This window comes from Protopterus annectens, chromosome 4.part1, assembly GCF_019279795.1.
Source record: "Protopterus annectens isolate FY-2018-M chromosome 4.part1, PAN1.0, whole genome shotgun sequence".
In the NCBI taxonomy this organism is placed as follows: Eukaryota; Metazoa; Chordata; order Ceratodontiformes; family Protopteridae; genus Protopterus; species Protopterus annectens.
In genome coordinates this window covers 597,244,391-597,270,352 of record NC_056734.1, presented here as the reverse complement: position 1 = coordinate 597,270,352, position 25,962 = coordinate 597,244,391, and the positions used below count along the sequence as shown (strand labels likewise).

The window sequence follows — 25,962 nt, the reverse complement described above, 5'->3', positions numbered from 1 at the left end:
GTCAGATGCCTTTGTCTAGGATATTCCAGTTGTTGCACATGCCTGCCCAGATACACACCAATGGGAGCATTATACTCAGTGACTGGCATGATGAGAGCAAAGGGTGACAATGACATCCCTGGACCTATATGGTATCCCTTTGCTTATAAGCTGTGCAATACAGAATGATTTTCTTACCAATGTAAATACATGTTGAGCAAATGTTAGGTCACTGTTGACATATGTTCCCAAATCCTGAATTACAGGATCAACTCTTAGGGGCTAATTGTCAAAGTGATAATTTCAAAAGGTAGTGGATTTCCCAAAGGATACACTAATGCATTTTTTGGCATTTATTTTTAGTGCATGGCTCTCACACTAGTTATTTGTTTGAGACAAGCCTCCCTACAGAATGTTGAAGTCATGTCAGGATTCAACAACTGTTCCTAAATTGCAGTCATTTGCATACTTTGTTAACCAAAGATCCTTAGTGTTTATCTTTACTTCAGAGAGGTAAATGCCAAACAGAAGAAGTCCCAGCACTGAGCTCTGTGGGAATCCACTGATGACTGGCCTTTTTATGGAAGTAGTTTCCCTAATTTTCAACTCCTGAGTCTTAATATGTGAGCCAGTTGGCTTTCCAGTGGGAGGTGTAGGGATTTATACCTATTTTGGTAAGCTTCTCTAGTATGCCCAAATAAGGTATTTTGTCAAACACATTGGTCAGACCTAGGTAAGTGGTGTGCGCCATCTTGTCTTCATCCACTGGTGTGATGACCGATTCAAAGAAGTGTACAAGGATGAGTAAGTAAGGCCTGCCTTTGACAAACTTAAATTGGGATGCGTCCAGTGTTTGGATATTTCCTATATCCTTACTGATTAATTCCATAAATACTCTTTCTGTGGCCTTACAAATGAGGCTGTTCAGACTTTTGGGATGGTAATTACCTGGGTCAGTGGATGGGCCTCCCTTCTGCAAGGTCATGACCATTGCTGTCCTCCTTTCACATGGTACAAAGTCAGTGTGGAGGCTGAGGTTGAACAGCATCATTAAGGATGTAGATAAATCATGCTCCGTTCTATTTAAGATACATCCTGTGATATTGTCACTGCCTACTGATGCAGTATTCCTGGCCTTTGACGGCACTTTCAGGACTTGGTCCTGCATGAATGCTTGCGAGGGTTACCGATTACTGGAATGTCTTGAGATGATAGGGAGTGAAAGAGGGGTGAAGTAGGCGCAATTATTTCTGAGGAACATAATTTATCAAAGGAAAGTTTATTAACTTTAAAAGCAGTAAGAAAAAATATATATTTAAGAGAATTGAAAGCTTTTCAGAATTCACCTTAAAAGAATACTAAAAATGATTTTAGTATATGCTATCTAACCTATATAAAATAATAAGAGAACAAGATATTTTTATATTCAGTAGTTAGTTATTGGATGCAAATACTTAAAAAAAAAAGAATTAAAAGGAAATGAATATTAAAATATATTAGGTGTACTACAATATCAGCAATTTGGAGAATATATACATAAAACTTGTTGCCTCATTATTGGATATATGTTTCTTCTTGAAAAGCTATTGTCGCAAACTTCATAAAGTCCTGAGAATTCGGATATAGCACTAAAAGTTGCCTGCTCGTGTTAAAAGATTTAGGATAACTGGTGGTGCATGCAGATATGACAGTGAATAAATGTCTAACTCACTGTGCAGAATGGAATCCCAGCTATACAAACCCATGCATCATTGTCTGCTTTAAACTGTGCTCATCTTGTTCACTCCTCTTGGCTCTCAGTTAGTTAAGCATCATCTGGACAATGGCTGACTGGAGTTATAAGTCAGAGTACATTTAAATATAAAGCTATGTTAAATTAAAGAAGTAAAGCAGTAATTTGCCCTACATGTTTGGCTTAAATAATTTTATCATGTTTAGCTGCTTAATCACAGCACTGACTGACACAAGCTTGATACTGTGACTTAGGTACAGTGCAACAAAAGGGCAGTGAACTACCTGCATTTCAAGCATTGTAGGCTCAAATGGGAAACAACAGCACACACAACTAGCACTGCAGGCAGCAAGCTAAAAAGAGTGGGATTGGAACTGTAGGTGTGAATGAAGGGAGATAAATATGTTGGCCAGCACACACACACACACACACACACACACACACACACACACACACACACACACACACACACACACACACACACACACACTCACATACCCATACATAGATACACACACGCACACACACACACACACACACACACACACACACACACACACACACACACACACACACACACACACACACACACACACACACACACACACGCAGTTAAGACTATTGCACACAGTCTCATTCATGATGACAACTGTCTATAGTTTTTTAATAAGAAGCTCATACTAGTTTCAACTGAAATAATTGGGGTGACATTATGCTGGAGTTGGGAGATCTTACTACTAAGGATTGTGTTAATGTACCACCATATTAACCTGCCCAAAATTCTTGGAGGGCTTTTCCTACCTCTACCAACTCATGCGGTTCACTTTTGAGATCTTTGTGTCTTAAAAGATAAAATAAATGAATTTTAATTGAAATGTCTATGTTACACCTGGGTTTTCCACACCAATGGCATTGAGTTCCATCAAGGGTGATTGTTTCTGGAGTTTGCCCTGTGCTTGTTCCTAGAAGATACAGCTATAAAATACTTAAATTATCTTGGTCATTTCACATTCTACACAGTTAGTACAACACCATAATTATTTTTTGTAAATTACAAAATTATTGCTTTATTTATTGAAGCAGTATTCAGTCTTTTATTTGTAATTGCTCTTTTAAATCACTGTGGAATCTCCATTTTTGGTATTGCTGTTATGTTATTGAACTGGCAGTATCTGAAAATAATTTGAAGAGGCTAGAACCTTTAGTCTACAACAATTTTAATAAATAAAAATAGATTACAACATGAATGCCATGTTCTGCCGCCAACAAACTTGACTACTAACTTTCATGTATCCTGTATTATTTATAATTAATTAAATACCCACTACTGTTGACCCATATAACTCACAACATTCAGTTTTTGGTCTGGAGTGCACTGACATAAAAAAATTCAATATAAGTTTATATGTGTTGATACCGCAGTTAACATGAAGCAAAGAAGTATGGTAAATGCAAACACATGTACAAAAGCTCCACATAGTTGCCACAGAGAGATAAAAAAGAATTAGCATGTACTTGTAACATTTCGTGATTACTGCCACTGATGCAAGGCACACACTCAACCTTACCTTCCTCGCAGCCCAGGCATCTTCTAAGGTAATAATGCTGTCATCTTCCAAAAGGTTAGGTCGACAAGCCCTACACACAAATGTGCCTGTACGTTCACAGAAGAAGAGGCGCCATCTTTTGCCATGGTCATTGCATGTAGCATGCAGTGTATAGCAATCAAGAATGCTTTTGAGTGTCCAGTTCACTGGGAGATATTCCAGCACTGTGTCCCAGTCAGGGCATGGGAGCTCAATAGGTAGCCAGCAAATTGGGCAGTCGATCGTGACTATGCTGAGTGAAGACTGAGAATAACTGTTGTGATAAGCCTTCTGGATGGACAGCTTCCTGACACTGAGAATGCATGCTTGGCACAAGCTATGTGAGCATGGCAAAAACAGAGGTAGATTATAGATCTTTCTACATGATGGACAGATCAGATTTGCACTGTAACTTAGTTCTTCTTCATCAGTCATCTCTTTTTTGCATAAAAGGAGTTAAATGGACAGCAAACCATTGCAAATGATTGAGAAATGTGGCTGGTAGTTGCAGCACTGTGGCAAGTATGATGTTTTGGATTACAAGGCTCCTTCCTTATGAACTGCAGTCAAGGAATGGTGGTATCTAACAGTTACAGTTTGATCATTCCTAATCAAACGATGATCTGTAAAAATTAAACAGAAAATGTAAAACATTGATAACGCTGAGCAACATCTGCAAACCATGTTGTAAACATCCATTCTTCTTTAATCAGTACCCTGAAAATACCTTTATGAGGAAAAAAAACCTGAGATTTTCAGAGACATGCTTAGAACTGATAGCATGTAATTTAATTGACACACTGCTTGAAACAGCAATAAATCCAAGTAGGATATACTATGACACAGGTTATATCACATGTCCACCTCTCTTAATTACTTTGCACTCTTTCCAATAGAATGCTTTTTTGTGCATCAGCACCCATTTATTCTTCGAGATTATTTTCATTTTGGCCCAGAGCTGTGTGTGTGTGTGTGTGTGTGTGTGTGTGTGTGTGTGTGTGTGTGTGTGTGTGTGTGTGTGTGTGTGTGTGTGTGTGTGTGTGTGTGTGTGTGTGTGTGTGTGTGTGTGTGTGTGTGTGTGTGTGTGTGTGTGTGTGTGTGTGTGTGTGTGTGTGTGTGTGTGTGTGTGTGTGTGTGTGTGTGTGTGTGTGTGTGTGTGTGTGTGTGTGTGTGTGTGTGTGCGCGTGTGCGTGTGTGTCTCCAGCATATCACTGCTTGATGATCCTTTCAGGATGATCTCGTCTGTGACTTGCACACACTGAGTGCTGGTATAGAATGCAGGTCCCAGGTGACCCCAAACTGGATTAAGTGGATAACTAGAAAATGAGAGAATGAATGAAAGACTGATAGAGATTTTTGTTGTAAATATGATACTGAGAATAAATGAAGATAACTCTACTACACAATACTCATGTCAATAAAATATGGTTTTGGGAAGAGAAAATACAGTCACTACATATTACACATGAGCTGCTTTTATTGGTATGAATGAATAGCATTCTATACAGTCATACTGCCATGGATGTGGGCATGTACAGATTCACAGGGAGATGCAATAAGACATAAACAACAAAATGTTCGATGACAGTACTAATTACATGCACTTGTTGGCATCAAGCAGCCCATGCATATTACTCACCTTTACTTTGTAGGGGAATGAAAATGCTTGTGTGTGAATTAATAAAACAAGGAATGATAGTGTCATTTTTAACTTACTTCTTCTATTTCTTTTGACCCTGGACAGTCCTACAAGGATAAGAAGGCTGAGCCAGGTATAACTCAAGGATGAAGCAATACTAGAAAATAACTCAAAAAGGAATCAGTAGACATCCTGATTATGTTCAATAGCTGTCCAGGCAGGTGGTAATTACTAGTGAAATGAACATGGTATGTCTGAATTTTAATACAATACTTGCATGCATAAAGTTACCTGTCAGGTGTTTCATAACATAGTAAAGACATGCACTGAAGCATGTGCTCCTGGTGAGACTCCTGCCAATCAACTCAACTGTGTATAGTAGCATGTCAGGTCAACAAACGCAAAGTGAATATGGATACTTCTCACCAAATCTACTTTCGAAGAAGTTGAATTTTCTCCACTGTTGTGGAGCGTCAAGAGTTTACACATATACATCGGGGTGGGGGTGTGTGTGTCCACCACATGGATGTTGCAGTGGGGCTTGCCACCCTGCAAATAAAACTTTCTTCTAATGTTTATCAAAGGTAGTTGTGGCAAATAACTTTCAATTTGCTTGCATTCACCAAAACTGCCTTCAGCAACTTGTTATGAATCCTGCATTTTAATCATTTAGAGAGCACAGGAATGGCCTAAAGAAATTGAATCTGAAAGCAGTTGTTTAGTTCACATAGCTTAAATGTCAGTAGCAGCAAATGTTAAAGTAAATGTCGTGGTTATAATGATAGACTTCTCTTTGCTATAAGCAGAAACTGAATTCATATACTTACCCTCCTTTGACCTAGTCACATAGCTCTCTAAAAGACCAGACTTATTCTTTTCTTGTCTGCTGTATTCCAGTACTACATTTGAAAGGCCACTATGGACACAAATTTGAAAAATATATCATTTTTCATCTTATTGTGAACTTTTACATACTGCAAATCTGCCACCACCAGAATAACTACTGATTATTAATTGTCAGTTTTCTTAACCCTGAATGTCCTCCTGGGGCAGACATGCTGTAGTGATCCTGAATTTTGGAAAGTTACTTGTTGCCTTAATGCACTATGAGGGTGCAAATTATGAGATTAAAGTGTCTTACTCTGTATTGTTAGATTATAGCCCCATTCATTTAGAAGTCATGAAAAATACAGTCAAGTCTGGGAATCCTAAGTAAAAATCAACAAATGCCTTGCATACTAAAATGGAAACCCCTCTATCATTCCTAAAAATGAATATTTTAAATACAGTATAATAGTTTGTGTCGTATAGATCCAGACAAGTTTATGCAGTCTGATATGTCAGTCAGAAATATCTGCGACACCCATCCCTCAAAAATAATAAAATTAAAGCTTGCTATGTTAAATGTTTGTTAATAGATCTAGAATGACATTTAATACATTTTTGTTGCTCTGTCTTTAAGAGACTATAAGCCTAATGGACTCAATCATTTATTTTCTTAATTCTATTATTTTTATGTATTATGTTTACTATTTATGTTTCTATGTATGTACATTTATTATTTTTGATTAACTGTCATATAATTATTAATCTATATATGTATGCCTTTATGTATGTACATTTATTATGTAAACTTTGTATAACTCTGTTTTACTCATTCTGTAAAATGAAACATTTTTTGGATGAAAATAGGACTTGTGCAATAACTACATTAACTAACTAACTAACTAACTAACTAACTAACTAACTAACTAACTAACTGTTTCTGATTTTTTTCCTTATCATTATAATGCATTTTGGTTTAAATTGTAGGGTCATGGACTGCATTGTATGCTATCTGTTACAGAACTGATTTGAATGCTTTTGTACATACGAATGACAAGATCATATCAATATGACAAATATAGAATATAAAAAGATCACTTTGGAACAGCTAACAATTCAATAACAAACTCCTAAGTGACAAGTAAATGGGTAAAAAATACAACTTCATCATAATTCCATGTTACAGTTATCATGAATTTAAGTAAAAATACATGACGTATGCTTCTTTAACAAACACCCCAAGCTTATAGGAACACTCATATTGTAAATAAGTTATCTCACTGACCCTGATATTAAAGAGACAGCTAGTAAAAATACTAAACCTTAAATAAATTGTTTTTTAATATACATTTAATGTTTATAAATTCATTTAATCCATGCTCTTTTTCTGCACCCAACATAATCTGTCATCTGACTTCCCTACTTTCAAGGACATTGTTAAAGCTTTGAACAAATGAACTCTGGTCCACTGCTTTTAAAATAAAAAAATTAAAAAATTCCAAAAGTTAGTGCGGTTAGATGTATGCTTTTCAAGAACATTGGTAAAATCCATCTTTTTTATAGCTGCACAATACTTGTATATTCTTTGTGATAACATTCTAACACTCTTTCCTACATAAAAAACTGTTGCAGCTACAACAGTTAGCAAGGTAAACAACACCTACGGTTTTACAATTGTAATACTGGCTGGCTATAATGTTCTTGGTTAAATGTGGAAAATGAACACTATGAGTCACATTGATAAATCTACAGTACTTACTGTACTGTGGAGATTTTTCCAATAATCACTTTAAATTAAAACCTTTTTTATATATAAACCTGGGGTGATCTCCTACAACTTTCACTACATCTTGGCTCCCCAAAATAGCTTTACAATTATCAATCAAAATGCCCTCAGTCTCCTAGGATTCTAAGCCCATTGGGATAGGAAAAGTACAGTTTCTATCCCAATCAACTAAACCATCTACTTTTACTTTTGGGGTTAACCCACTAATCAAAATAGGAGTAAATTTGTTACTTCTAGAACAGATAATTTCATCATTAATATGATTGAATTTATTTACAGGATAAGCTCTAGTCCCAAACATATTGACAAGGGTATCTAGTTCTTTAAAAAAACTGGTCATCAATATTAGAACTAAGTCTGATAGCCTGACCCCTAAAAATATTCCACTTCATAAAACTGGGGTGTCAGCTACAGTAATCTAAATATTTGTTAGTAAAGATTTTCTTTCTGTGCAGCTTGTTCTCAAAACATTCACATTGCATGTCCATCCTTATGTTAACATCTAAGAAGCTAAACATTCTCACCAAAATCACTTATTGTAAAGGACAGCCAACTGACAGTCTCATTAATGCTGATTAGGAAGGAAACAAGCTAATCATGACTACCTGTGCAAATAAAGAACAGATCATCTATGTACCTCTTGAACAAATTGATAAATTAAAATAACAGTAAATTGACTAAAATAGTGCTCTCTCACCAGCATAAAACCAAATTAGCAAAGGCTGGAGTCATTTTAGCCTCCATAGCTACCGCAGAAGTTTTGTAAATAAATGTTAGCTTTAAAAAAAATTAGTTAATACTATGTCCAGTAGTAAACAGATGGTATTAATCTTGACATTATCAAACTTGGAAAATTGTAGACTGTGTTTTGAAGGACTATGTAAGAAACACAGTGGGGTCTGTGTAGAGGTATAGTTTAATAGTCAATTGTCTAAAAAGACAGTATGTGAAGGGACAGTTGAAGTTTAACACACCTATTACATTACAAAGGATAGCAATAAGGAACATAAAGAGAGGCAAAGTGCATAATCTGGATGGATTCTACCAGAATTTTGTCAGTGGGAGAAAAATAAGTTGGACCTGTCTTATAAAAGCAATATAAGCAAATCTGGAAGACAAAAGTTATCCTGTATGGTTTGCTACATTTATTCTAATACAGAATGAAAAAGGAGAGAAAACAGAAATGGCTAATGACAGGCTGATCTTACTCTTGAATTTGGATATAAAAATGTTGGTAAATATTCTACCAAAAAGTTAAGTGGGGTCTTGGCAAGATTTTAAGGTCAAAGTTAAATGGATTTATTAAGGGCAGGTATGATATTTCTAACTGCTGGAATTTGGCTAGTTTTCTTGAAAATCAGCAAGTACGGTATCATTACACTAAGGTAGTTTTATTAAATGTAGAAAAAAGCTCTTTATACAGTACATTGGAACTTTCTGTTTAAAGCTTTGTGAAGAAAGGATTTTTGAGGATATGTTTATTCAGAGGATTGTCATGATGTATGATAAATCTGGATTCACTATAGAATCTCAAAATACTGAAATGTCGAATTTCAGTATTTCGAGACTGAATAGTCGAAAACCCCCATACATAAAAACCCATAAACACGAATACCACAACCGCAACCATTCACACACACACACACACACACACACACACACACACACACACACACACACACACACACACAAACCAGGACATAATCACACACACATACACCTACCTAACTAAACAAACACAACAACACACACAAACACACCTAACCTACCTATAAGCACCCCACACCCCCCTACTTATATATTTTAACTCCGAGGTCGCACTAAACACACAAACACAAAAAAAAACACTATCACACACACACTAAAATCCCTACCCAATATCCTCAAACACACAACACTTACCTGAAACCACAGATATATCCACAAACCGCACCACACATAATAAATACAACACCACGATAGAGGCGGATTCGACATTTGCGGATTCGACACTTCCGCATTCGGCATAGTGTAGTTTCGAGTAACTGCACTTTCCACTATTCGGTCTCAACGTACTGAAATTTGGCATTTCAATATGTCAAAATTGTCTAGTGTATCCGATAAACCCACCTCTGAAGTTTTAATAAATGAAGGAATGTCTATAATAGGAAGTTCTTCTCAAAGAGCGATGCAGGGATTCCCTTTATCAAAAGAGCTGTAGCTTTTAGTAATTGAAGAGTTGACCTTTTGAGTTTATGTGACATTACAACAGAATCAAAGAACTGGAGGCCAGGCCACCTTTCCACTTTACGCTTATGATTGCATTTTAATGATTGCAAACATAGATAAGACTTTACCAACAGTGTGGGATATATTTGAAAGATTCAGCAAAGTGTTTGGACTGGAACTGAACTGTAATAAAGCAATGTTTATCAGGGAAAGGATGAGATATAATTACTGATATAATATAAGTGGAGTTTCCACTCACCTATGATTTAAGGTGGGCTAGAAACATAGATCATTTTTTATAGGAAAATAAGTAAAATTTTACAAAAGGGAGGTAGTAGGACATAGATAACTGTTTGCAAAATAAATACTATCAAGGTTATGATTATCCTTATAATTATATGTTGTAAGACATATCCCACTATGGTTTGACCACCCTATGTAAAATTCACAACCTCTTGAAAAGTATGTTGGTGAAGCAAACCAACACAGAATCACAAGATAGGAAGTGCCAATCTTACTTTCTGAGGGGAAAGTGGGTTGCAACATCTCAATTCAAAGTTTGTGGCATTTAATGGATTAGAATCTACAAACAGAGAGAATAAAGATGCAAGAGTATGGAAAGGAGATTCCACGGCTCTGTATAAAGGCAAACGTTTGGACAACATGTATGGAACACTAGAGGGCAGTCATTAAGCAACTAGGAAGTATGTGCTGGAAAACATCTATCTACAAAGGGATCTGAGATCAGGCAGATGTTAAAGAGAGAATTCCTAGAGATGAGCAGGTAATAAGAGAAAAAGCCGACATATATAGAAAGAACTATTAAGGGAGCTAGGCAAGTTTGACATAGAACAACTATAGAATCCACTAACCAACTGCAGACAATTTCACTGTGCAACTGTATCACTCAGACAGAAAAAACAGATGAAAAAACACTCAACTTATTCACATAAAATGGAATAAAGTTTTCGGGTATACTGATGAAGGGTGTTACCCAAAACCTTTATTCCATTTTATGTAAATAAATCAAGCGTTTTTTTTTCCATCTATTTTGTTTTCTGTCCAAGTTTGACATAGGACAGGATGGAAAAGTTCTTCATTATCAAGAACCACAAGAATGTGTCCAGCTTAGGGATCAATAGATTTTGATATTTAATACAGTGATGAAGATGTATGTTGAGTGTTTGAACTCTGTGCAAGGGACAAAATAGAGACTGGCTCCTTGGTGCAAGTGGAGCTGCATTAAACAAGATAAAAGTAGCTTAATGATATTTATTTATTATATTTTGTTAACCAAGTAGCGAACTGGGACTTAGCCCAGTTTCTGCCATGACCTAAGCAAGGTAGCATACACAGTCATTCCATTTAGCTATAATAAGATACAAACTTCCATTCTCATTCATTTTTAGTTGCAGTATATTCACAGTATCAATCTACATATAGTATCACATATTACAGAATCCTAAATTAGTACAGGAAATATTGCTCTGTTTCAAACCTGATAAAATGATCCACTCAAACTCAACTTAAACAACATTTGGTAGACAAGGTAAGCCAGATAGCAATTAAAGGCCTAATTTATTTCTTGTTTTATTTTGCATTTCTTAACTAGGTAGGTCACTGATGCAAGAACCCTTTTCAGGTACAAGCTGAGACAAGAGAGCAAGCATAATACACAAATTCAATAACATAAAATGCCAAACAGCATATACAAAGCCAATCAAACTAGATAAACAACTGCCACAGCATACAACTGTATCGTAGAAGGTCATAGTGAATACAGAAGCAATAACAAAATATAAAGTTGTGATAATTTACAAAAAAAAACTGTAATTCTTCACAAGTAAACATGAATATAAGGAAAAGAAATTAACATCAGTGCTATGAGATAAAAGCATAAATGTTCAAATATGTCACAAGTATGAATGTTGATAAAGGTGTTACAGAATAGCAATGAGTGTGATAGTAAAGTAGAGGGAGTAGTGTGAGAGTGAATAAGGTAACATAATAATACATGAGAGTGAATAAGGTAACACATAATAACACATGAGAGTGAATAAGGTAATATAGCAATAACCCACTCCTGGGTGTGGGTAATGCTGGATTTACCCACGGTTGGCGTGGTTTCACCCTCGGGACCAAACAAGGCCAACCATGGGTAAATCCAGCATTACCCACACCCAGAAGTGGGTTATTGCTATTATATAATGACATTATTTAAGAAAAGAAATAATTACTTTTCTTAAATAATGGCATTATATAATGCCTCTTACTGCCCTTCGCAGCTGTCTGGTATTCTGGCAGTTCTGATGTACTGCATGCCTCGCAGTACATCAGAGCTGTGGGCAAAAGCAACTGTTTCGCTATGTTAAATGGGTTTAACATAGTGAGACAGCTTTAAAATAAGCAACGGATATCTCCGTTGCTTATTTTAAAGTTGTCTCGCTATGCTAACCCATTTAATATAGCGAGACAGCTTTAAAAAAAAGCAACAGAGATCGCCGTTGCTTTTTACACACTGTGTCGCTATGTTAAAGGAGTTTAACATAGCGAGACAGCTTTAAAAAAAGCAACGGAGATCTCCGTTGCTTTTTTTAAACCTGTGTCGCTATGTTAAACTCTTTTGACATAGCGAGACAGTGTTTTATACTAACGGAAAAAGTCCGGGCGACTGGACCTTTTTCCGTTAGTATATTGAGGGATTTACAACGGGCACGCTGGTTGGGCTGGCCAATCAGCGTGCACATTTTATGGGAGGAATTGTGTAATACAGAACAACACATGAGAGTGAATAAGGTAACACAGAATAACACATGAGAGTGATTAAGGTAACACAGAATAACACATGAGAGTGAATAATTTAACACAGAATAGGACAATGAGGTATGGTGTGTTTAAGAGATGCATGAATAATGTGGATAATTAGACAATAGAATGAAGACATGAGGCAGATAGAGGCCTTAGAATTTGTAGTGATAGAGTTAGGATAACTTATTGTAATAATAGAAAGAAGGGTGTGTTTATGAGAAGGAAGTCCCATGCCTTTGTATTTACATGGGTTATATTGTTGAATTAATTTAATTCATCAGGGAGAAAGGTTCACAGACCTTACACAAGATGGTAGTAGTTTAACAGATGATTGCTTGGTTTAAATATAGTTTTGAAAAAAGTAGCACTGTGAGTTTCTTTGATACTTGTCTTAAGGGAATTGTGAAAGCTAAAAAGAATGGTGGAATATCTGATGCCTAAAAGGATCAAATTACATTAACTCAGGTCTGATTTGGCAAATGACTTTACAACAATTGCTTGGGTATCAGCAGGCTCACTGAGAGGGTGTCATCTGTATTTCTGAGTATGTAGGATGACTCCCTAAAATCAAGGAACCTTTTAAGTGGTAGGCAGTAGTGGTCATTTTAATTCTTTGCAGGTTAGGGTAATGAGAAGGAAAGAGACTGCTCACTCTGAATGAAGAGTCAGCTAGATTTGTTAATTGTAGGGCAGTGGTGATGATACAAGGGACTAAGGTGACTAAATCTAAATATTTTATTTTCTGTTTTTTGGAGGATGTCATGGTTCTGTGAGGATTATAAGAACATGATCTGTAGGACATATTCAAGTCAAAATAGTAGAACATTGATGATAGCAGCCTGGATAACTTCCTTTGTTAAATATAGGATATTATTTAGGCTTATTTGAGATAGGACATTCTGGGACTATAGTTCTACATTGGATAATAATTATAGGAACTCTGTAAGTGCTACATCTATTTAATTTTGTTGAATTACAAATGTGAATGAATTCATTTTAGGTAAATAAGTATACATACTGATTGTGCTGAAAATAACATTTTGCTAATTCTAAATGACATTACTATTGATTTTTAGAATTTAGAGTTTTGATGTTTTAATGTAGCTAGCTCCAGATGAATATGTAGATTTTCTAGAAGGAGTTTTTATTTCAGTAGGTGAAGGAGATGCCTTGATAAAGATTATGTCATCAGTGTAAAGAATGCAGTTAAGGTTGAAAAGTAACTGGGGTACCCATGCTGCTTGGTTGATGATCTAGGAGAGACTTGTGAAAAAAAAATTGTGAAACATCTATTATGCAGATATGTTTGAACCAGGAACATACATAATTTGAGAATCCACACTTTGCTTAGTTTTAATAGTTGAATTTTATAGTCAGATACTCTTTTAAATAAATAAACAGCACTGGTCAGTTTACCTCTTTCAAAATCTGTGTACAAGTCATATGTAAGTGATATGATGGTTGTAGAGGTACAGTATTTAGGCCTGAAGCCATATTGTTTGTCACAGAGGATGTCATATTTTATAAAGTGTAGCACGATCTGCTCATATACTAATTCCAACAGTATTTTGGTCATTGTATCAAGGTCAGCAGTTTTATGGTAACCCTCTGCTCCTCTGAGGGCTTTTGCTTTATGAAGGGGACTTGTGGAATTCATTTGAAAAGGTTTGGTAAGATTTTATTTTAAAATGTGGATGGAGGCTGCTAGACATGACAACACTATTTGAGAAAGATGGGGTAATTAGATAATTGTTGCCTTTAACATAGGGAATATTTTCCAGAGTTTATAACTGACTTGATTTTTAGTTATGGCCTTAAGTAGAACTAAGGGTATTATGCAATAGTTTATCTGGAGAAGGAGAGGTGATTTGGTGAGTGTGGTGGTTCAGTTTGGGGGAGTAAGTTGTTTTACATATTATTCTCTTTGTCCTTCCACAAACTAGTCAGTGTACTTTTATTAGAATTAAATATTTTGTAGTTAGCCAAGGTTTTCTCATTGCACCAGAAAATTTTGGGTATCCTAGCATTGCCAGTTGTAGGGTTTTAAAGTTGTCACATTTTGTTTTATTACAATTAAGGCTGCAGGTTTTGCTATGATTCTTATAAAGGTAATGCTTGAAAATACTGTTATGGTCCTTCTTCCACTGGAGTCATGCTTGGTCCATGATTTTCATGAGTTGGGCTTATGCTTTTCATAGGCTGGAACAATGGTATCACATTAAATTCTCAAAGAAGCAGTTCAGGCATTCAGCTCCACCTTCCTTAGCATTCTTAACTCAGTTGCTCCTCTCTGCACAGTCCGAATAAAATGTAACATATCTCCACGGTTATCGAATGCCACTCAGTGGTGGCTGGTGGCTTCAAATTAAAGGGGGGCTGCAGAAGACAGCTGAATGGGTGGGGCCAATGGGAATGGGGTGTGGTCAACTGGAAAGGGGTGGAGCTATGCTCAAAGCCACAACAACTGGAACTTTAATTAAATACGCTGCCCTGGGTGCCAAACCATCATTATGAGAGTCCACTCGAGACAAAATGAAGTGTAGAAGAAAAAAATATTTCAATGCATTGGCTACATGACAGCTAACTTAATATCTAGATGGAAACACAAAGGTTGTGAGGCATGAAAAAATAAATTACTTTTTAAATACATTACTGGAATGCCAGTCAAAATCAAGTATTAAAAAAAAAACAAGCAGCACTCAACTCAAACCACTTCTCTTTGTAGTGCAATTCCAATTATAATTTATATTCAGCTTTATAAAATTACCAAGTAACATGCTGAAAGTAGCAATCTCTGTGATAACCCCACTTGTAAAAATGTTTCTTATCCAAAAAGACCTGCTGCCTGACAACAACTATCTACTTGTTTCATAGGGAAGACATGATCAAACTAAAACATGAACAGCAAACAAGAAACAAGCTCAAGATAAATTGCTTAAAGGATTACTGCACAGGTTATGGACACACATGACAGATTGGCATTCTGTTTAGTTTACATGTAAAGCCTGCAAAGATGACTGCAAGTCTCCAACAAATGTAATGAGCTTCTTAAAATAATACAATCCTGTCCTTTATTACAAATACTGTCATATGTATTTCAGTACCTAAGGCTTATACATTATCTAGTTATGTAAATATTCTCTGCATGGCAACAACAAAAAAGGCTTTTAATGTTGGTAATTCTTTAACAGTATGCTTATTAAAGCTTACTTGCATCGTACAATCTCCGACAAGCTTACCTGATGGTCATTAAAACATTGCTACTTAAACACAGAGCAACAGGGCACTGCGACAGCATGCATTTTCTGAAGAAGCATAAATCAACAGTACAAAAATATGACAAAAACCTAGAACATTCTGCAAAATCAAGGACAGATGAAAAGCCACTGCCGTACTGGTGTCTACCTTGGATGGGGGAAACTCTGCACACTTACACTGCATAACTGCTCTTTGCCTTGCTTGGACACATCCAGAGTCATTATATGGGGGAGTGGAGTGCAACAAGTATGTCACAATTTGAAATGTCTCTGGCTGATGGTGATGGCTCTGACACTCATACCTCTCAACCTCATAGCAATAAATCTGGACAAAGCCATACATAGAAGTGGGACACAGGCCCAAAAATAAGGACAATTTTTAAATATTGCTCTTATAAACTTAGAAAGATAATAGAATAGTAGTAGGTCTTGCATTAGTATGAATTTTTTGAAGGGTATGAAATCTGAAACTCAAATGTTTGCCATTATTTTTCTAACTTCAGTCATCAATGATTTGCCACTAATTTGCCAGAAAACCACAATTTTATGAAAAATGGACCAAAAATGTGATGCAAAAATATAAAATTACCACACAATACAGCTGGGAACCTGTCAAAGAAGGGACACATTTTTAATATTAGTACTGCTAACTTGAGCAACTGACAAAATTAGAGAATCTATATGCATTTCTGAAATAAAAGTAATCTATAACTCTGATCATCACAGTTATTTATAATTGTAAACCTTCCACGTTTTCTTCCAAAATTGCTATTTTGCAGAGAGATTATTAGGCGAAAGCAACATTTTGAGCCAAAGTTGGGGACAGTTGAGAGTTTTGGATATTCCTAATTCTATAAAGTGATTTGCATGTACCTCTCAACCTTTTAATGCAGGAAATCTGGACAAGGCCAAATATATTGGTAGGAACAATACATACAAAAATTGCTCTTGTATAAACTTAAGACAGTTAATAGAATAACAGGTCTTGCTTTAGCATGCATTTTTATGAAGGTCATGACATCTGAAACTTAATGTCTGTCATTATTTATTGACTTCATTCCTAAATGATTTGCAAGAAAACCACACATTTTATGAGGAACAAACCAAAAATAAGAAGCAAAAATCTATTCATTCTGCAAAAATCTGGACAGTTGAGAGGTATAGACCTGTCTGAGTTAACTGCCCCTCCCCCTCACAAAATCATGGTCGAATGGAGCCACCCCCCTGCATTCATTCTAATGTCCCATTCCTTTTTTATTTTGCCCCATTTACTATACACACTGTAATGTGCATACTACTTTCCTTCTGCAATGACTTTGATTTCATTTGAAAGTTTTATTTTACAACACAAACACAATAGATATCTGCTAAACAAAGCAATGCGGTCTCACAATGAAAATAGACTTAGCATTAAAACTTCTCTGCCCTTGAAACTCTCATTCATTGAAGCAGCATTGAAACCAACATTCAAAGAAAATACATTTAGCCAGTGGCAGATAAAGATTAACTTTGGGCTGTTTTCAAATCATAGGCCCCTTGCACATGAAACATGAACATGCTCTTTGATACACCTTCCTGATTATATTAAATTATATTCCTTGTACACTACAGTACAGTTGTTAGAGAGCATTTTAAATGTATTGTTTTGAACATTTTTCCAATAAACAATGAAACAAAATGCATGCACTAACTGCCTAATTCAGAACATTTCCATCATAAAAGTCTACTCAAAATTCTACAGTCTACCAGTAACAGTTCACCAGTATCAGTAATACGCACAATCTCTGAAGTAGTAAAAGTCATCTAAATAATTCCCACATTAAAGAAATCTGTAACTAATGAAGAAGTTGCTGCTAGCAAACAACTTGATATTTCATTGTTTCATCTACAAGTAAAGTGCCTGTTGCCCTTGAGGAATACATTTTCTATGTTGCATTAAAAAAATAAGCTAGTAATATTGCAATAGGGAATGGATGACAACAGGTTCATTGTTACTAGGTATCTTCACCAAAAAGAACTGCAGCATCCACCCTCCTTTACAACATAGTACAGTATCAGCAATGCATCTACCTAATGTGGGAGTGGAACCCACAGCCTTCTGCATCAAAAGTATACTACCTGTTGTGCTATTAACAATACAAGCAGACTCAGCATAAACAGCACTAAACTTTAGTTCCCCTGCAGCTCTCAGCTCCTTGTAAAATCTAATCGACACTCAGCTGTATCTCTGAACTTTGCAGCACAAGAAATCTGGAAAAAGCCAACATTTATCGGGGGGGGGGCAAAAGCCCAAAAACCAGGAACACATTTTAAACATTGCTTGTATAATGTTGGAAAGTTGCTAGAATAGGATGCCATGTTACCACCATACATTTTACTGCCAAGTCTTAAACCCAGGACCCTGTGCAAAACAGTCAGAGAAACATACCACTATGCCAAAGCAGCTGTTTTGTGAACATAGCTCTCAACCTCTTAGCAAAAGACACCTGGACAAAGCCATTAATGGGGGAATACAGCCCCCAAACATATACAGTGACTTCAGTTCTCGCCATAGCTCTTGACCTTAGCACAAAAAAACTGGATGAAGCCAATAATGGGGTAATAGTCAAAAAAATAGGGACAAATTTCAAATATCTAATCTTATAAACTTAGAAAATTGCTAGAAAAAAAGAGTTTTGTGTTACCATGTACTTTCTGAAGAATATGAAGTCTGAAATTCAAATGCCTGTTATTTTTATTTAATATGTTAACCAGAAAAGTCTGAATTGGAACAAAAGCCAACTTTTAGCAGAGCAGGGAGAAACACTCCAGACATATAGACTCCACACAGAAGGCACCCTAGCCAAGAATCAAACCAGAGAACCTGTAGCTGTCAGGCAACAATGCTACCAGTGCACCACTGCACTACTGATTTTGCAAGGAGAAACATACATTCAGAAATCACAGATTTTATGAGGAACAGAACAAATATGAGGCAAAAATCTGTTTTTATTTACAAATGGTGGTGGGTAGGGAAGTCAGGCCCTTGCCACCTGCACTTAAGGTACAGGGATCAAGCCTGACCTCTCTAGCCACCAGCATTACACACACACACCATAATAAAAGCAAACTACGAATGGCAGCTCCAAAACCAAATCAGCAAACAAACTACAAATGGCAGCTCCAAATATGATCAGCAGCATAAATAAGCATAACGGATGGCAGGGCACACAGCTCACTTTCCTGCATAAGAAAAACGAATAGCAGCTCACTCAGCTAAGAGCTTCTGTTACACTTTCCCTTCCCTGCTAACACACACATTACACTTACACTTACTCTGCTAACCTGAATAAAATTACACATTACACTTTTCCTGCTAACCTGAATAGAATTGCATATTACACTTTCCCTGCTAACCTTTACACTTACTGATCTGTCCAATGTGCAGCTTCCCTCATGGCTGCTTTCCATACAGAGCTTACCTTTGGTTTCCAGTTTGGCTGGTGGCTGGTTTCTGTTTCTTGTGATAGGCTGAAGGCTCCTGCCTGCAGGTGATGCAGTCCAGTCTTATCTGTGTGTGGGTGACGACAACTGCACAGACTTCTAGGATGCAGAGCAGAGATGCCTTTTTCCCTTATCCAGACTGCCTAATAGGCAGTCTGGATAAGGGAGAAAGGCATCTCTGCCCTGCAACCTAGAAGTCTGTGCTGTGAGCATGCATGGAGGTTTTTTTTTCGTGAGTTTTTTTTTTTCTGTTTTGATTTTATGTTTGCTGTTTTTTCTTTTCATTTTACAGGTGGGAGAGCTACAGTCTTGCAGTCCTATAGCACGAGCCGCCCCTGATGCCACTCGTACCTATTGAAAACTAGAGACAGGTCGTGGAAAACATGGTCAAATACTAAGCTCCCTGCAGACTTGCAAAAATATAGAGAACTCAGAAATCTAACAAAAAACACATTAATAAAGATAAAAAAGACATCTATTACACCCCTCCCACAGCTTTAAGACATAATCCCCCAAAATTTTGGAACTCAAAAAAAACACATATTGCATCCTGGAAATCCTTCTTCCCCCAATCCATGCCCAAACAGGATACCAGAGGAAACTCCCACCATCTTTAATACCTATTTTATCGAATCTATATCTAAGCTATTTAACCCTAACCCACCGTACTACTACCACTTCAAACTTATCTGAACCTGCTCCTGCTACAAGCTCCTCTAATACTTTTTCCCTCAAATCTGTACACACTAGCTACATAAAATCTCTACTCTCCGAATTAAAACCATGCTTGGCATCAACCGACAATTTTGTTTGTCTTTCGACTTTTCCCAGTAAGGGGTCACCACAGCCGAACTCCAGTCCGCTAATGATTGGCGGTAGATTTTTACAAAATGCTGAGGTGCCAGCTCGACGCTCAACCTTCAACGAAGGCACACCCATTCACGCATGCATGTCTTTCGAATGCTACCCAACCAGGGTGAGGACATGCAGACTACACACAGAAGGCACTCCCAAGCCCAGCCGAGAATCGAACGGGAGAACCTCTTGCTGTGAGGTAGCAACGTTACCACCGTACCACACCGACAATATCCCTTCCTATTTCCTTCAGCTAGCAGTCAACTCTCTAGCTCTTCCTGTATCTATCTTAATTAACTGCTCCATCTCTGAGTCTAAAACTCCTTCTGTCTGGAAGCAATTCTACATTTTACCTATACACAAAGGAGGTAACTCCTCTAAAATCACAAATTTTAGACCTATCGCTATCCTCTCTCATCTCTCTAAAGTACTGGAAAAATGTATACATAAACAAGGCATGCAATTCTTAATACAGGAAAATCTGCTCACACCCACGCAACATGGCTTTTGACCTAAACACAGTACTACTACAGCCCTAATATCCTTCCTTAACACCATCTCTAGCCAGAGAGGACCACAAACTTATCTACTGCTTATTCTTAGACCTCTAAAAAGCTTTTGACACCATCTGTCACTCTCTTCTGCTGGACAAATTGTCCAACCTTAACTTCTCCACTACTACTGTTGCATGGTTCTCCAGCTACCTCACTGGCAGATGCAATCAGTGGGATGGCACTCTGTACTCTCCTCTCCTCTCCCAGTAAAAATAGGTGTTCCCCAAGGATCTATTCTTGGTCCATTACTTTTTAATATCTTTACTAATCAACTCTATACTTCTTGCCCTCAGTCAGCCCTGGTTCAATATCCAGATTACTCTACAGTCATCACCATTGCTAACTCTCCCTCTGAGCTCCTCTCAGCTACTCAGACATCCTTTAACTCAGTCGAAACCTGGTTCTCCAATAACCAGCTCTTCCTTAACCCTAAGAAAACTAAGCTATTACTCATTCTACCCAAAAACCTTAACCACATTAAATCTTCCTTCTCCATACTATCACTTAATAACACTCCCATCAAGGTAGAATCTAGCACAAAACTCTTAGGTTTCACCATCGATGATCAACTTAAGTTTGACTTACATGTAATTAATTGTATCAGGAAGACTCATCAGGAAACTAGGACTCCTTTATCGAAACAAGAAGTTTCTCACCATCAAAGTTAAGGTTATGCTCTCTCATGCTTACTCTTACCAAATCTAATGTACAGCTCAAAAATTCTCAAAATCTCAACTCCTCACTCCTGACCTAATTAGAATCTACCTACAACAAGATAGCCAGGTTCGCGGCCCAACAAACTTACAAATCCCACCACCGTCTGTCACTAAAACTCCTAAACTGGCTAGAATTACCCCACCAGCTTCTCCTCTCTCAGCTCCAGATCATTCACTCTATCCTTTATCAGCCTTTCTACTGTCCTACACAATCTTCTCTTATCTCCCATTATTGTCCCACAAGACCTTTTGGAGCTCCAGTCAAGACCTGCTACAAATCTACAAACCCAAGACCAAATTTGGGTGTAACATTTACAGCTGTCATCTTATTATTGCATGGTACAGGCTCCCACTAGAAATCAGGACCCTTACAAATCCTATACAATTTAAGACTGCTACTAAACAGTACCTAAAAAACACTGGTCTTGCCACTGTACTCATCCTCCCTAAACATCCTTCCTATCCTGATGACAATCGACCTCCTGCCCTCGACTTATTCTTTACCCAAGCTCTCTCTAGCCTTCTTTCACTTGATTTTCACCTGTCTTCTAAAACCTAAACAGTTAATGCCTTAGATAAATATTTCAATAGAAGTATGCTTGGATAGCTGTATCTGACAACATGATACTACTGTGTATTGTTGCCTCTAATGTCAAAATTATTTCTTATCATTCAAATCTTAATGTTTTTATTTAACTGTCTTGTAAACATTTTGAATGTATGCTGTTAATAGCTTCTGTTAAATGATAATTGTATAATATGTGGAGCTTTTCTCCTCGAGCCACTGAAAAACGGCTCCTCAGCTCAGTCGGATAATCCCAGTCAACAAATGTAAAATAAATAAATAAATGTGATAGAATATAGTAAAGTTCATTTTGGTTAAGAAAAAGCATTTTTGCAATCCACCATATAGGTTACACATCCCTCCTATCAGACACTGTCATATGCAAATTAGGCTGTTTTGCTGATAATTCCATATATCTTGACCTGCATACCTCTGCAGTAGTTTGGAATCTCCTGCAGTAATGCCTGCTAGAGGCTGGGAATTTTGTTAGAGTTGGCATGTCCAGAAAAGGGGAATCAGGATGGGAACATGACTGAGCTGCCATGGAGGTGAGGTGAAATGCCACATATTCTCATTGTATAAACCCCCACCTAACCATCATCATGGAACTGCTAGGGAGGAATGGAGAAACAGGGTAGGTCAAGCAAGAAAAAAAGATGGTTTGTAAATAGACAGTACATCCCTCAGGACATCCTTAGGTTCTTTGCTGGCCCTGGCTACAAATTTTAGCATTAGTCCTGGGGTGACTAAAGTGACATTAGTCCCAGTGAAGAATGTGAAAACTAAGATAGCTGTCAGAGGGGAGAAAGAGCAAAAGGTAAATAAAACAAGTGTGTTAGAGTCCTGTCCCAAAGAATCCCCAAGCTCTGGAACAAGCTTCCTCTACATGTCAAACAAGGTAGCAGTGTTGTCACCTTTATAGTAAAACTAGGTAACTGGCCAATCAGCCTTAAATTCTACCCTGGTCTATCTTTTGTTGTCTTCATTCAGTCTGTAAGGATCTTCTGAATAAGGGTTTTGGCTAGGATTCCAATGGTCAGAAGACTAATTGCCTAGTACCGACCCATGAATCGATGACATTTTGTGGTGTTAACCAAAGTAGTTTACTGGATTTACCTGTCTTGTTCATAGTGTATAATTTATTTTAAGTGGTTAGTAGACAATTCATGACATTCAAAAGCACATCATCAGGGCACCGATAAATATATAATGTAGTTCAATCAATCAAATTAAGATTTTCTGTCAGGGTGTCTACAGAAAATGTTCTAGTAGATATATATTTAGGTGGTTTTCAGTACATTTTTGTTTCCATAATGAGAGCACTGCGCTGTGGTTATTAAGGGATTTTGGAAGTATTTATAAAGAATGGGATTTACCAGAGAAGTTTATTAATAAAATGTCCAGTAGTGCATTTTATCACTGGGAGTATGGAGCAAGGTATGAGCAGTAATTATCTAAGGCAGATTATTAGATAGAGCAAGTATAGTGAGTTCCTGTTTGAGGAGACTTCAAAGTCTAGATTAATGTCGTCTGCAAGTTTCAGCTTGTTATATGTGGTTATATTGGTGAGTTTATCTGGACTGATTTCAAAGATTTTAATGGTAAAAGCTGGAGGAATATAAATTGCAATAAAGTTGATTTTAGAGTGTCCTAAAATAGTTATCTCTACAAATGTACTGTTAGGGTCAGAATCTGCTATGGCATTGCTTTCGTAGCTACTAAAGGAACAAAACAGTAGTCACATTTTATTAAATACCCTCTTCTGTGTCTAAAACCTGGTTGACTGTCATGGAAGAATTTACAGTATTAACTCCAAAGATCTATGAAAGGTATACACCTGTCTTCTAATCTACTAAAAGTGTGTCAATAAAAATCCAGCTTCCAAGAAGCAGCAATTCAAGGAAGATTTATAAAGGTGTATCCATTTAGTATTTCCCATTTCTACAGATATAGTAAACACATTGTATAATGCTAAAAATGAGAAAAATCACACACCGAGTTAACTCACTGCTGTGAAACAGTACCACAAGTATAAACGATACAAAAACAGTGGCAGTGAGATGCACAGCAAGCATATAATAAAATGAAAGACTTTAATGTGCACAACAATACAAGCAGGTTAGCGCTTTCACCACGATAAAGCGCCTTCCTCAGACCATAAACACAGCAAGAATAAAAACACTCAATATATACATACTAAATACTAAAATCATCCAATAAAAATAGTTGAACCTACTTAACCATATAGCAGCAGAAGCTCTCTCATGAAGAGTTTGTTGAACAGCCACATAGGTTAAGTGAATTTTTTGAGATTTACTTTTAAGCATTCAGGTGTACCTATGGAGTTCTTAGATGTACTGGTTACTAAGTTACCTTATTCGTCTGTTACTACTGGTCTTTATAGAAAGGACTGCTATAGAAATTCTTTACTCCATAGGACTAGTATGCACCCCAGAGGGGTTCTCAACAATATCATCAAGGGTCAAGGTATGAGGGTCTCTGGGGTGCATGATAATGATGGGGATTATAAACAAAGTCGAGACTTGCTTTAACAGAATCTGAGTGAATGTGGTTATAAGTTAGGTGAAATGGCCTCTATTTTTACACAAGTAGATGGTTTAAGGAAGGGACAGGCTATACCATATTTCTTGTCTGTTCATGAGATTGAGGCACCTGAAATGATGGCTGTACATAGGAAAGGATGTAGGGATGTGGTGAGAGTACCCATGATCTACGCCAGCAATGCTAACGCCATCAAGAAAGTATTCCAGAAACATTGGTCTCTCCTGCTCACCGATGAAAAGATCAGCAGGGTTGTGGGTAATGCCCCAAGTATTGGCTATAGGCATTACATATCACTGAGAATGATGCTTTGTTATCCAGACAGAGAAATCAGGGACCACGAGGGTGAGTTTGGTACCCACCCGTGTGGGTTGCGTAATTTTTGCCAGTATATTGAGATGTATGATAGTTTTATACATCCTGATACTGGTAAAAGTTTTTTGTTTAAGAGTCAGGCCATGTGTACACCAGGCATTTGATATATTTAGCACAGTGTGGATGTCAGAAGTTCTATGTTGGTAAGACAAACTGCATGCTTAGGGAGTGGATGAGGGAGCATCTGTATAGCATATGTACTGCCGGTACTACTAGTGTGTTGGCTAGATATGTAGCAGGCAGTAGTAGTTCACATAGTTTTAAGTTTAGGGCCATTGAGGCACTTGGAGTGAGTGTTAGAATGGGGACATTGAGAATAGGATGGAAGAGACTGAGCTTAGGTGGAGCCTAAGGCTGAGGGCCAACCTTAATGGGACGGTATCTATTACACCCATTTTAAAGAGGAGGGGTCTCCCGAGATAATGTATATTCTTTCTGACATCTTTCTGCTTGCTCATATTTCCATTCATTGTTTTATTATGTCTTGTTTATGTGTTTATATTTTAATAGTTTTGTTTTGTATAACAGTATGGATTTGTGAGACGTGTAATGTATTTTTACATTATTTTTATAGTATGCATGTATTTTCTGTGTGTATTTATACATGTTCTATGTATTTGTTAGGCTGCTTTGTTCTATTTATGTATGTATCACTTTGAAATATTTTTGAGTTGCTCTGTGATGACATCATCTCGCTATGCACCACCAACATGGGAGCTTCTGCTGCTATGGTTAAGTAGATTCAACTATTCTTATTGGATGATTTTAGTATTTAGTATGTATACACTGAGTGTTTTTATTCTTGCTCTGTTTATGGTCTGAGGAAGGCGCTTTATCGTGGTGAAAGCACTAACATGCTTGTATTGTTGTGCACATTAAAGTCTTTCATTTTATTAATGATTCAGATGTAAAACCTCATTAGTAAAAGTCTTTCAGAGTGATATTGAACAAAAAAGTGAAAATATTATCATCTGTCCAAATGACATGGTAGCCTAGTTTGCTGGAGTCAAAAAACTCTTTTCTATATTATAA

At 37.0% G+C, this 25,962-nt stretch overlaps 1 protein-coding gene across 3 annotated transcripts in view; it reads right to left on the bottom strand.

Moving 5' to 3' along the window:
• The window catches only part of LOC122800983 (E3 ubiquitin-protein ligase TRIM69-like), a 544,031-nt gene that overhangs the window by 513,837 nt on the left and 4,232 nt on the right, over positions 1-25,962 (bottom strand). For all 3 annotated transcript variants that reach the window (XM_044070404.1, XM_044070402.1, XM_044070403.1), the window contains exon 2: positions 3,280-3,920. In XM_044070404.1, coding sequence (XP_043926339.1) covers positions 3,280-3,732 — 453 coding nt within the window. In that variant the 5' untranslated portion in view covers positions 3,733-3,920. The remainder of the gene's footprint in view (positions 1-3,279; positions 3,921-25,962) is intronic.